The sequence below is a fragment of the Lytechinus variegatus genome, chromosome 1, assembly GCF_018143015.1.
Source record: "Lytechinus variegatus isolate NC3 chromosome 1, Lvar_3.0, whole genome shotgun sequence".
Classification (NCBI taxonomy): domain Eukaryota; kingdom Metazoa; phylum Echinodermata; class Echinoidea; order Temnopleuroida; family Toxopneustidae; genus Lytechinus; species Lytechinus variegatus.
In genome coordinates, this window is record NC_054740.1 from 7,994,965 (window position 1) to 8,008,850 (window position 13,886).

Sequence of the window (13,886 nt, forward strand, 5' to 3'; positions counted from 1 at the left end):
TGTATTTTGATGTCTAAAATAGCCGACACTGGCCCAAAGAGATGTAAAATGGCAATGGCTGGGGCCAAAAAATGACAAGAGTGAGGACTAAAATGCATATTATTAAGATAAACAAGTGGAATGCTGACTAAAAGCATCATTGCCTTCATTGCCATTAATATGCCATTTATGTGATAAATGCTGTATTTTGACATTCAAAATGACCGCCACCCATATAGGCCCTATATTTATCATGTACAATGCGAATGGACGCGAACTAATTTTCACAAGAGTGAGAATCATAAATGCATATAACTGTGATATACGATTAAAAATATGTGTAAAAAAATTATTTCTAACTAATTACATCACATATTGGTCGTGGAGGTAATGAATGCTGTACTTTGAAATGCAAAATGGCTGCCATAGGTCCTAAAAGTATTGTGTACATTGTAACATGGGGACAAATTTTGACATAATTTGGCTTTTCTTGACTCTAAATATTTATACATAATTGTGAATTGTGAATTGTGAAAGGTGTGAAATATTGTCTAAAACCATGTTTTCTACCGAGATATATTATATCATGTGTAATTAAGTTGATAAACGCTGCATTTTTAAATTGAAAATAGCCACCATAGGCCCTTATCGTAGAATATACAATTTGAGTGGAGATAAACAATGTTCACAAAATGGGCATATGGCAGCCATTTCGAATGCTGAAATACAGTTTTTATCACCTTAATTACCTAAGATATGATATATTCTGTTAGAAATCATGTTTTCAGACAATATTCCACTCATACATCACCATATGGCCAAGCAAAGCCAAATTCTGTTGATATAATTTGTTCCCATTCACATTGTGCATAATACCATAAGGGCCTGTAGCAGCCATTTTGACTCTGCAATAAGAGTATTTATCACCTAACTGGCAGAATAAATGATATATCTTTATAGAAATTTTGCTTTCAGACAATATTTTACTCATAGATCACCATTTATGGTGCTCACTCCTGTGAATATTGGTTTCCCACTTTGCATTATACATAATACTGTTAATGTCTATGGCGGCCATTTTGAAAGTCAAAGTACAGTATTTAACACAAACTTGAAACCTGAATGATGAATTTCGTTAGAAAATATGTTTTAGACAGTATCCCATTAATTTATCACATTTATGTGCATTTTAGTGCTCTCTCTTTTGATTTCTTTGCTACTCTTTCTCATTGTGCATAATACTTTTAGGGCCTTTGGCAGCCATTTTGAATATCAAAATAAAACATTCATCACATACATGGCATATTAATGATATATTTCGTTAACAATTATGTTTTTAGTCAGTATTCCACTCGTTCAATCTAATAATATGCATTTTATTGATCACTCTTGTGACTTTTTTGGCCCCCATTGCCATTGTATGCAATACTGTTTACTGTTGGGTAGAGTAGCGGCTATTTTAGATATCAAAAAAACAGAAATGTTCCCAAATATGACATAATAAATAATATATCTCGTAAGTAATGATGATTTGCATATATTACTTCGTTTTACATCGCGTTTTTGATTTTTTTTGCACTTTAGTGCTAATTTTTGTGAAAATTAGTTTTTCCTATTCATATTGTACATAATAGAGTATACAAGGGCCTTTGGCGGCCATTTTGAATATCAGAAAAATAAATATTTTGTCAAAAGTTTTTTTTTCAGAGAGTATTTCACTCCTGCCACACAATTTTATGCATTTCATAGCCAATGTGTGGACAGTTTAGGATTTTCATGGGTAATTTGCATATTTTGGCGGCCATATTGGATTTTGCCAATTTGCGGAAAATGCTCAGGTTAGTCACGAGTGGCATCATTCAGATTCGGAATCAGCACCCTCGAATTGACAAGAATACCATCAAAAAATATTGTATATATAAAAAAACAAGGTTATGCCTCTTCTATCCTGGACTAATATTTCTTCCCTCCTCATGCGAAATCTCGCACCATCGCACTCACGCCTATTGGCTATTTGTATAATGTATAACAAAAAACTTGTTACTCCACTTTTTAATGATATATGTTTCAAATAGCAATAGATATTCACCCACATCAGACTAGAATGCCACGATCTACATATTCCTCTGCTAAAATATCAGACTTCACGAAATTCAGTGAAGTATTCTGGTAATAACTTGGAATGCAATACCAGTTGACATTAAAATGACCCCATTTATTGCCTCATTTGAACGAAATTATACAAACTATCCATAAAGTAATCATAATCTAATAATGTATACAGTTTGCCCCACAATTACATATGTACCCCCCCCCCCGCCTATAATCTAGGCGGATGCTGCAGTTATTGTCTGCTGTTATGCTGAACGTAAGCGATACGTCTGATCTGGTGAAGACTACGCAATGCTAACGCAGCCACAAAGCGTAGTCTTTGCCAGATCAGACGTATCATTTGCATTCAGCATAACAGCAAAGACAAACTGCAGCCTCCGCATGGATTATAGGCTACTACCCTCCCTTCTGATCCAAATGTCGTCCGTTCGTCACAAACTTGACACATAATTCCGCATCGTAAGTCACTTTTAGATGGTAGGTGCACTTGGGGGACCTGCATGTTATGCTACAGTCGAAGGTCACATGTAAGGTCGAATGTCATTTTCAGGTCAACGTCAAAGTTAACATGCAAGACTCTCTTATGGCACATACCTCTGCAACCTTATCACTTTTCAATGAAACTTGGATGGAAGATGTACTTTGGGGACTGTTTCTCAAAATGTTGCTAAAAATGTTTCAATCACTTTCTTTATTTGTCATCAGACTTCAGTGACATTTTCGGCATTATGCTCAGTGGTATTTTACTATATTTATCTAGATATAATTATTTTCAGCCTGGGGTATCTCTAATGAACCACAGTTTTGAGGGGGCACGGTATGGGAAATGTGGGAAAATTTATTTTTTTAATCACGGGCGAGGGTATACGTGAGAGAAATTTTTTTACCTGTCTGAAATTATTTATGATATATTATATTGAAATTATATTATGTAGCAAATGATATCCTATTTGATCCTTTTTCGTTTCATTTCTGTTTCTCCTTCAATTCATTTTCTCTTGGTTGTGAAACTTTTGAGGGAGCACCCCCCACCCACACACACTTACACGCACTCAACTAATGCTTCAACGTAAAACTTAACGCTTGTGACCGCTATTGCATGAAATTAATGACTTTCTGTAGACTTATTATTGTGAACCATCCCAAATGGCAGAAACCCCTGTAATTCTGGTGGAGGTGGCAAAATTGATAAATGTAAGGAAATTGACCTAAATTTGTCATGTTTGTTTTGTTGTTTTGTTTTGGGGTTTTTTTGCTTGTCAAATTTCTCCTGACCAAAATGACCTTCATTTTGTCATTTTAGTGAAAACCTATGTGTTTGTTTGTTTTGCTTGTTAAATTTCTAGGGACCCATGGCCAGCAAGAATGGTTACTCCAAGTACTCTAACCATGCTAACTAGGCAAAATGAACACATCTCCCTATTTTACGATCTCTCCATGTCTTCCGGCACACTTTCGAATAACCTTCAAGATTCTTCTCATTGTCATCTCCAAGACCCTTCGTTCCTCGCCGTCAGTCAGATCCCTCCGCTCATTTTTTTGTCAGGGCTTCTCAAATTACTGCCCGCGAAACTCTGCTTGGTTTTTTTGATCAATTTTAAGTCACAATATGAAAGAAAGCTCTATCATGTCTATATGATTGCATTGTGTATCCATGAAACCTTAATAAAAGTAATGGCATGTCAAACATTTTCACTTTCAAACAAAGTTTAGTGGAGTCTTTTCTGTCTGTTCGATCTACTTTCTTATTAGATGACCAGTTCCACCACGTTTGGACCTACAGGTGCGAAAGTACATATTCCACAATGAACTAACTCATACCGAAGCACCTTCTCTTTTGACCAGTGAACATTTGCACCAGTGCTTTCATCTGGCAATTTCACCTGTTGTGCCAAGGTTGAAGCAACTTGTTGCTTACAGTGTCACTTTTTCCATTGAAAGTGAGACTGACACCCTTATTAGAGTCTACAACAGACATGCTCTTTTATTCAATCTACTTTGACTACACAAAATATTGTTACTTCAGGACATTATCTATCTCCCCAATTATACCAGGTATATGTATAGGTACAATCTAGATTCTTTTAACAAAGTACTGCAATTTCATCGCTGTATTTTCAAAACTTCATATTTTGCCTGCGTTCCATGTGAAACTGTTATAAATTTGTTTGATTGAATGCTCCCAAAGTAAGGACCAGATTTGACAAGATTGCATCTAGGACCCCGAACGCAATGGTCTTTGCGCTTCGCGCACACTTTTTTTTTATTATCTTCACCCTGACCCTTTCAGGTTTATTTTGAGTCTCATCTGGCCCTTCACAGAAAAAGTTTGAGAACCCCTGATATAATTCTTCAAACCACGGCCCGGGTCGCACACAGAGACCAGATCCGGTGATCGTGCCTTTTCTGTTATTGTTATGGAACAAGCTCCTAATCCATATTCAAAATGCTTCCTCTGTTGTAATTTAAAAAAAAAATCACCTTTTCTCAACACCTGCTAAAATATGTCTTTTTCTCGTCCGCCGTCCGTCTGTCGTCCGTCTTCCGTCCGTCCGTCACAAATTTAATGACACATAACTCCACAACCGTAAGTCGCTTTTCAACCAAACTAGGATGGTAGATGGACTTGGGGGACCTGCATCTTATGCTGTAGTCGGAAGTCACATGATAAGGTCAAAGGTCATTTCAGTTCAACGTTAAAGTTTACATGCAAGTCTCTCTTATGACACATAACTCCACAACCGTAAGTCGCTTTTCAACTAAACTTGGATGGTAGATGGACTTGGGGGACCTGCATCTTATGCTGCAGTCGGAGGTCACATGATAAGGTCAAAGGTCATTTCATGTCAACGTTAAAGTTTACATGCAAGACTCTCTTATGACACCTAACTCCGCAACAGTAAGTCACTTTTCAACCAAACTTGGACGGTAGATGAACTTGGGCGATCTGCATGTTTTGCTGCAGTGGAAGGTCACATGATAAGGTCAAAGGTCATTTTCAGGTCAACATTAAAGTTTACGTGCAAGGCTATTATGACAATTCTGTTGCGTGCCCTTGCAAATCACGATGTTTCTGGTTATTTTCATAAGTGGGCGATGCACAAAATCGCTTTTGCCTCCTTTATAGATTCATTGTTTACTTTAGTCATCCCACCTGTGCGCTTTGAAACACCCGTTCAAAGCGCTCTATAAATGTTACTGCTATTATTATTATTACTATTATTTCAATGAAAGCACTATTTATTTCCTAATTTTTGCTCGTCTAATTTACTTTAGCAATCCCTGCTTTTAAAAAATCCCAAGACCCTGTATTCTACCCCCTTGCTCCCCTCATTTATCACGTTTATTAGATTCCGGGACGATCAGGGATGTTTCTCTCCCATTCTGTTTATTTCGCCCCTCTTCCTCTTTTCTTCACGTCTCCCTTTCTTCTCCTTCTTTTCTTTCTTTCCCCGTTCATTTCCCTGTTCTTTCTTTCCCCGTTCATTTCCCTTTTCTTTTCCATTTTTGCCCTTCTTTTCTCTCCATTCCCCTTTCTTTCTTTCTTTCTTTTCTTTCTTTCTTGTTTTTCTTTCTTTCATCTGGCCCCTTCTCCTACTTTATTTTCCCAAGGGAATCTTTAAGGCAGCACCCCCCCCCCCGCCTTCCGTCGTCCAGTTGTTACTCCACTGCTTCCACTACCACTATCATCTTTTTTTTTTGCCTACAGATTGTATTCTCATTATTGTCACTTCAATAATAAAGAAGGATCTCCCCAACGATTTCATGAAGGGGTACTTGCGAAAATTGAAATATAAATAACATGTCGGACTAAGCTGAGTGCACGTGCATGTTCTTACACCAATGATGGATTAGCGGTGAGGCATTATTCGATTCATTTCTGTAGGTAAAATTTTACACCGATTTGGCTAAAAGGAGACGGAATAAGCAGGGGCGGAAATCTATCCCCAAAGGTAGGGGGACACAGGTGCGGATCCAGCCTTCGCCAATATTTAGGATGGGCGAAAAATTTCCAGCCACATTTTCTCCGATCGGCAGCTCAAAGATGATTTTTGTTTGTTTCTTTGAAGGGGTTGTCCTCATTAGTCACTTCTTAGCTTTATTCTTATAAATTAATATATAATATCATAATCATTCTTTACATGATGCGAGCGCGAAGCGGGAGTTAATTTTTTTTTTTTTGGGGGGGGGGTTTTATGTATTTTTCCTTAAATTTGAACATTAATTCTGGGCAATGTTTGTTATCCTGAAAAAGAAGTGTATGCAACTAAATAATTACTACGAACGCAAAGCGCGAGCAGAAATGTACTGATGGAAAATATACCTGTAGGTAAAATTTTTTACAATCTAACAATGCGAGCGCGAAGCGCGATCTGATTTTTTTTTACATTTTCACCTAAAGAGAGGAAATTCTAAGCATGCAGAATAGGTATATAAGTAGACAATTAATGCGAGCGCAAAATTTCGAGATTTATCCTATAATATTTACTGAACGAGACACTTCATGTTTTGTAAATCATGAAAATGTTTAGTATTAATAATGCGAGCGCAAAGCGCGAGCAGAAAATCTTTATATACGTTTTGAACTTGTAACTGTTAAAAGGTACTTGTTAAGGACTGCTTGCATTTGGCCATGAAGGCGTTACATATTTCAACAATAAAAAAATGCGAGCGCAAAGCGCGAGCTGAAAATTTTTGAAATTTCTAAAGAAAGAATGGAAAATTTTAATAAATTTTTGTAGTCGTGAACAGGATAGTTATATAACCTAACAATTGATGTGAGCGCGAAGCGCGAGCAAAAAAAATCGAGATTTAGACCTAAAAATGGGCCACTCTGTTCATGTTTTGTAAATCATGAAAAGGATGGGCAATAGGGGGTCTTCCTACATTAATATTGCGAGCACAAAGAGCGAGCAGAAATTTTTTGATATTGTGATCTGGAACTGGGTAATGATTTGAATATATACATGCGCGCGCGTGTTTCTTATTTAGACCTAGAATATAGGCATTCTAAGTACATCTTTAATCATGAAAATCATGAAACGTTGATATTCCGATCTGAAAAAAGAGTCAATTTCAGCTTTATTTCAAGCAATTTGAAGGAAAATTGTAAGGTGGATAAGGATCGCACTTAAAAAAGAGCTGATATTTTCATTATTATTACTTTGAGTTTTGACATTGGACTGGGACGCGCGCGACAGGGAAATCGTTATGACATGTCATTATGAAAATGATGACTATCTTCCTAAGCGCGAGATGAAACAAAAGGGACAATTTAATTATTAAATTAATATCATATTTATTAATGCTTTTAATGAGGGCGAGAAATCTGATGATATTATTGCATTAAAACTGGACATTTCACTTTTGTAATTATAAATAGGATGTATCAGTTAATATATTGTTAACCATTTAATGCGAGCGAAAATCGCGAGCTAAAATTTTTGATAAAAAGTCATGAAAAGGGGATTTTAAAGGACAAGTCCACCCCAACAAAAACTTGATTTGAATAAAAAGAGAAAAATTCAACAAGCATAACACTGAAAATTTCATCAAAATCGGATGTAAAATAAGAAAGTTATGACATTTCAAAGTTTCGCTTGTTTTTAACAAAATAGTTATGTGAACGAGCCAGTTGCATCCAAATGAGAGAGTCAATGATGTCACTTACTATTTCTTTTGTTTTTTTATTGTTTGAATTGTACAATATTTCAATTTTTACGAATATGATGATTAGGACCCCCTTGCCTGAGGCACAAAACGTTAAAATAATGGAATTGCTCAGGGAGGAATGAAACTTCATTTCACATGACAATGATGAAAAAATCAAAATATTTCATATATTAAAATACAAAAGAAATAGTGAGTGAGTGATGTCATCAATTTTCTCATTTGCATACCGACCAATATGTGCATGTAACTGTTTTGTGAAATGAAGCGAAACTTTAAAATGTCATAACTTTATTTTACATCCGATTTTGATGAAATTTTCAGTGTCATGCTTGTTGATTCTTTTTATTCAAATCAAGTTACTGTCGGGGTGGACTAGTCCTTTAAGTAGTTTGTTGTATAATCAATACTGAAACATACATAACTCGCCAATCAAAATGCCAGTATGAAGCGCTAGCTGATACATCTTGACAATCAGACCTGAAAAGGGATACTTTGAAAAAATTATGGAATACATGAAAATAATAGATACCTGCAAGATAAATCAAAATTTGCGAGCGCGCAACGCAAGCTCCCAATGCTAAAATTCAGACCATAAAACTTAAATTTTTACAGAGAGCTTTTTAAAAATCAATTTGTAAATCACACAAAATAATGAAAGTTTGATTTCCGAGGTTTTCCTAAAATATAGGGGGGGGGGGTCCAGGCCCCTGGATCCGCCTATGGGGAAAAGGGGTTGGAAAATTTGGCAATAAAAAAAAGGTTATCATCCCAAAAGTAAGATCATCCCGTCCTAACTCGTCCCAAAATAATGTTTTATTTCGATTAAGAATGATGTATTCTTTGCCATCAACAAAGACAAAAAATAGAAGGGGTACATTTGATATTGTGTCCCCCTAGTATTTTGAGTAGGGGGGACACGTCCCCCCTCCCCCCCCCCCCCCCCCCGGGATTTCCGCCCATGGGAATAAGGATAAGTCACCAAGGGATGTTCTCTCCTCTGATCCTTTTGTATGGAAGCTTAAAAGTGCCACCGAGATGTTGAGATAATTATCTCGGGAAGTCGACATCTTGATAGCAAAAGATAAGATGACGAGATCCCAGATCTCATCATGTCGACATCTTTTAGAAGAGACGATGAGATGACAAGATCCCGGATCTCATCATGTCAACATCTTTAAGAAGAGATGATGAGATGACAAGATCCTGGATCTCATCATGTTGACATCTTGTAGAAGAGATGATGAGATGACAAGATCCCGGATCTCATCATGTTGACATCTTGTAGAAGAGATGATGAGATGACAAGATCCCTAATCTCATCATGTTGAGATCTTGTAGAAGAGATGATGAGATGACAAGATCCCGGATCTCATCATGTTGACATCTTGTAGAAGAGATGATGAGATGACAAGATCCCGGATCTCATCATGTTGACATCTTGTAGAAGAGATGATTAGATGACATGATCATGGATCGAAGATCTTGTCATCTGACCATTTCTTCTAAAAGATGTCGACATGACGAGATCCGAGATCTTGTCATCTCATCATCTCTACTAAAAGATGACGCGGTATCCCTTTAATGGCTGAATCTCGCAAGCACAGTGACTTAAGAACCCATAGTTTTGAGGGGGCACGGCATTGGAAATGTGGGATTTTTTTATCACGGGCGAGGGTACGTGAGAGAAATTTTTGAGCTGTCTGAAATTCTTTATGATACATAATAATACAATTCACATTATAATATCCTGTTTCATCCTTTTCGTTTCACTTTAAATTTTCTTATTTATGAAACTTTTGAGGGAGCCCCCCCCCCAACACTCACAAACGTACTCACTTTAAGTGCACTGTAGTGCTTGATCAACGTGAAGTTTAACGCTTGTGCCGCTATTGTATGAAATTTATAGAGTTTCTGTAGACTTTATAAACAATTGTGATTCAATTTTTCCCCAATAGGCGAAAAAACCCTGTAATTCTGGTAAAAGTGGCAAACTGGATAAATGTAAGGCAATTGACCTACATTTTTTTTTTGCTTGTCGAATTTCTCTGGAACAAACTGACCTTCATTTTGTCATTTTAGTGAAAACCTTTTTTTTTTTTGCTTGTTGAATTACTCGGGACCCATTCAATGGCCAGCAAGAATGGTTATTAAGCAAAATGAACACACCTCCCTATTTTACGATCTCTCCATGCTCCCGGCACATTTTCGCATAATCTTCAAGATTCTTCTCATTGTCATATGGCACCCAAGTACCTCCAAGACCTAAATTTCCCTTCGTTCCTCGCCGTCAGTCAGATCCCTCCGCTCATTTTTTTCATGTAAGTCTTCAAACCACGGCCCTTGCACAGAGACCAGATCCGGTGATCGCACCTGTATTTCAAAATGCTACCTCTGTGGTCATTTTCTAAAAATCACCTTTTCTCAACACTAGAATGTGTTGTTTACTTTAGTCAGCCCACCTGTGCGCTTTGAAATACCCGTTTAACATGTTTAAAGCGCTCTAAAAAAATTTCCGTTATTATCATTATTTTAATGAAAGCCCTTTTTATTTTTTCGTTTTTGCTTGTCTAATTTACTTCAGCAATCCCCGTTAAAAAAGTTCCCAGAGCCCTGTAGATAGATAGATAGATACCGCATACATTCGTAATTCCGAAGCTTCGTAATTCCGAAGGTTCGGTTATTCCGAAGGTTCGTATTTCCGAAGGTTCGTAATTCCGAAGGGTTCGTAATTCCGAAGGTTCGTCTATCCGAAAACGAAATAAGGTTCGTAATTCCGAAGGTTCGTTAATCCGAAAACGAAATAAGGTTCGTAATTCCGAAGGTTCGTTAATCCGAAAACAAAATAAGGTTCGTAATTCCGAAGGTTCGTTAATCCGAAAACGAAATAAGGTTCGTAATTCCGCAGGTTCGTTTATCCGAAGACGAAATAAGGTTCGTTAATCCGAAAACGTAATAAGGTTCGTTAATCCGAAAATTAAATAAGGTTCGTATTTCCGAAACTAAAATAATTCATTTTGGTAACAAAAACGATGTTGTCATTACAAGATTACATTATATTATGCAATGATAGTAATAACGATCGATGATACATGCGTGTGTTGGAGCCAAAGCATGTATTTCATTAAGAATATAGGCGCCCTGATCAAGCATAGGCTAATTTCGATTTTATCTGAGCAATTGCTGCCTAAGCAAATGGTTTAATTAAAGATGCAGGGGATCAAGTGTGTTGGAAGCGTGCGAGCAACCTCTAGATAATAGGATTTGTATTGGAGGGGATGTCATTTTTAATAACAGCTTCTGCTGGTAATAAAAAAAAATAATACTAATAATGATCCTTGTGAGATGTTGAAAGTGTGAATCGCAAGCTCAAACTAGTAGACATTTCATGTAACAAGACGCGAAGTGAGCATTCGGAGCATTTTTTTGTAATCGTGAGAAAGATGTGTATCTTTCTAAAGAATTAATGCGAGGACGAGCTGTAATTTGTGTATATACTGACTTGGGGCCCGTTGCATGAAACTTTTTACCTGAGAAAACTCAGGTTGTTTTTACAGGAGCTTTTGCCCTGTGCTAAAGTCAATGGCGGAAATCAGACTAACCTTAGTTTTCAGTTTTTACCAGAGTTTTCTCAGGTAAAAAGTTTTATGCAACAGGCTTCAGAAAGTAATCTTTTAAGGAATGCATTTAGTGACTCATGAATAGAATATATATCTCACGAACTAAATAATGAGAGCGCGAACCGCAAGCTTAAAATTTGTGATATATCAACCTGAAAACTGGACATTTCATACTTCTTTTTGTAACCAGGAATAGAATGAGTTCCTCAATAAACACTACTTGATGCGAGCGAGAAACGTGAGCCAAATTTTCCGATTTTCCAACCTGAAAACTGGACATTCTAAGCATTCTTGTAAAAAAAAAATAATAGCTGGGAGAATAGTTTACAGAACGGAAGTGGCTTCCCTGGGTAAATAATATCTATATCAATATTATCATTCTAGGCCCACATGAAATTTCCAAAAGTTTGAGCACGTGATTCGCTCGCGACATCTTACAAGGATGCCCTTTGAACAGTAATTGACCAAAAAGGTGAATTTTACATCTTCAGATTTAAAATTTTCCCCAAAACCGCTTGCTCTCTATGGTCGCAGAAATGAAACGTAAATATATAACTTTAGTGATCACTTAAAAAATTGTGCTCAATTTAGTTACTACAAAACACACAACCTCTTTACACAAATGATAATCTAATGGTGAAAATATCCGTTTGCACCAAATCGCCCCTATTGGCCCCTTTTTTTTGCTTTGCCCCCCCCCCCAAAAAAAAAATACGTTCCGCCGCCATTGGTTAAAACACGCATCGTCTTCATGGCTAACTGCAAAAAGTTCTTAAAATGTCCCCTTTAGATCAGGTCAGAGCTAAATTCTGTTTGCGCTTCTTGCTAGTAGTTATTATCTAAATTTAGTTACATATATAGGCATCTCGCTTTGAAGATCACAAACATATTGCCCATCATATTAAAAAAAATATATTGCTCGCATTATTTAAAAAGGGTTTATCATGTTATTACATATTTACTTTATTTTATAAGGATAAAGCTAATTATTGACTGTTAGGACTACCCTTTCAAAGAAACAAACAGAAATCAACTTTAAACTGCCGATCAAGGAAAATATGGCTGAAAAAATTGCCCCCCCCCCCCTCTATTTGACGAAAGTTGGATCCGCCGGGAGGGAGGCAGGGGGCATCAGAAATGAAATAAAAACAGGGGAATTAATATTTTCCAAAATGGGAAAGTTCCTTTTTCAAAAATAAATATGCCAGTTTTCATGTTTTTTCGAAACAAAATACTCTTTTTAAAGTATACAAGTTAAGTTAAGTTTTCAGGCTGGAATATTGAAAATTTTCAGCTTGCGCTTCGCACTCTCATTCGATTGGTGAAATATGCATCCTAAAGAGGTCACTAAATGCTTTCTTTAACAGGTTCCTTTTCTGGTCAGTATGTTTAAGCTCGCGTTTTGCGCTCGTGTTAATTCTTTAGTTAGATGCACATCTTTTTAATGACAGCAGAAATCTGCTCGGATTTTTAAAAACTGATTTTCATTTTTTATTGAAATAACCTAAAGTTTTAGCTTGTGATTCACGCTCGCAACACCTCGCAATAATGCCATTTTAAGAATAAATGACCACAAAAAACGTTATACAACTTCACCTTTGAATCTGTTTTACCAAACCGCTCGCTCATTATACCCTCTCCCGAAAAATAAAGCCTAAATATACATTTTGTCATAATAAGAAGTCACTTCAAAAAAAGTTTTTCTCTACTTAATCACTATCAAACACACAATGACTTCAAGCAGATGATAATCTTAAGGTGAAAATATCACCAAAGTGCCCATTTTGACGTATGAGTTTCATTTTTTGGCTTTACCCCCAACGAAAATTCGTTCGGCCGCCCTTGCCTTCCCATCCTCATAATAATTGAACGGCAACAGTGTCCCCCGCCCCCTCCCCTTGCCTCTGCCTCTGCTTTCCCGGTTTTCATTTTTCGGATTAACGAACCTTATTTTGTTTTCGGATTAACGAACCTTATTTTGTTTTCGGATTAACAAACCTTATTTCGTTTTCGGATTATCGAACCTTCGGAAAAACGAACCTTATTTCGTTTTCGGATTAACGAACCTTCGGAAAAACGAACCTTATTTCGTTTTCGGATCAACGAACCTTCGGAACAACGAACCTTTTTTCGTTTTCGGATTAACGAACCTTCGGAACAACGAACCTTATATCGTTTTCGGATTAACGAACCTTCGGAACAACGAACCTTATTTCGTTTTCGGATTATCGAACCTTCGGAATAACGAATCGTCGGAATTACGCCACAAATGTTCGGATTAACGAACCCTTTTTCGTTTTCGGATTAATGAACATCGAGGTATAGGCAATTTACGTGTTTCGGAATTACGAACCTTCGGAATAAAGAACCTTCGGAATTACGAAGTGTAACCGATAGATACATGTAGATAGATAGATAGATAAATTAAAATTCTCCACTTATTGCAGTAAACAAACTGAATTGCATGTGAATTACAACGCTAAAAATGCAAGTATACAGTTTACC

At 36.8% G+C, this 13,886-nt stretch overlaps 1 protein-coding gene across 1 annotated transcript in view; it reads left to right on the forward strand.

Moving 5' to 3' along the window:
• LOC121417724 (carbohydrate sulfotransferase 15-like) overlaps positions 1-3,491 on the forward strand; it is a 34,582-nt gene extending 31,091 nt beyond the window's left edge. Inside the window, exon 7 of the mRNA XM_041611754.1 lies at positions 3,438-3,491. Coding sequence (XP_041467688.1) covers positions 3,438-3,491 — 54 coding nt within the window. The remainder of the gene's footprint in view (positions 1-3,437) is intronic.
• Positions 3,492-13,886: the final 10,395 nt, after the last annotated feature.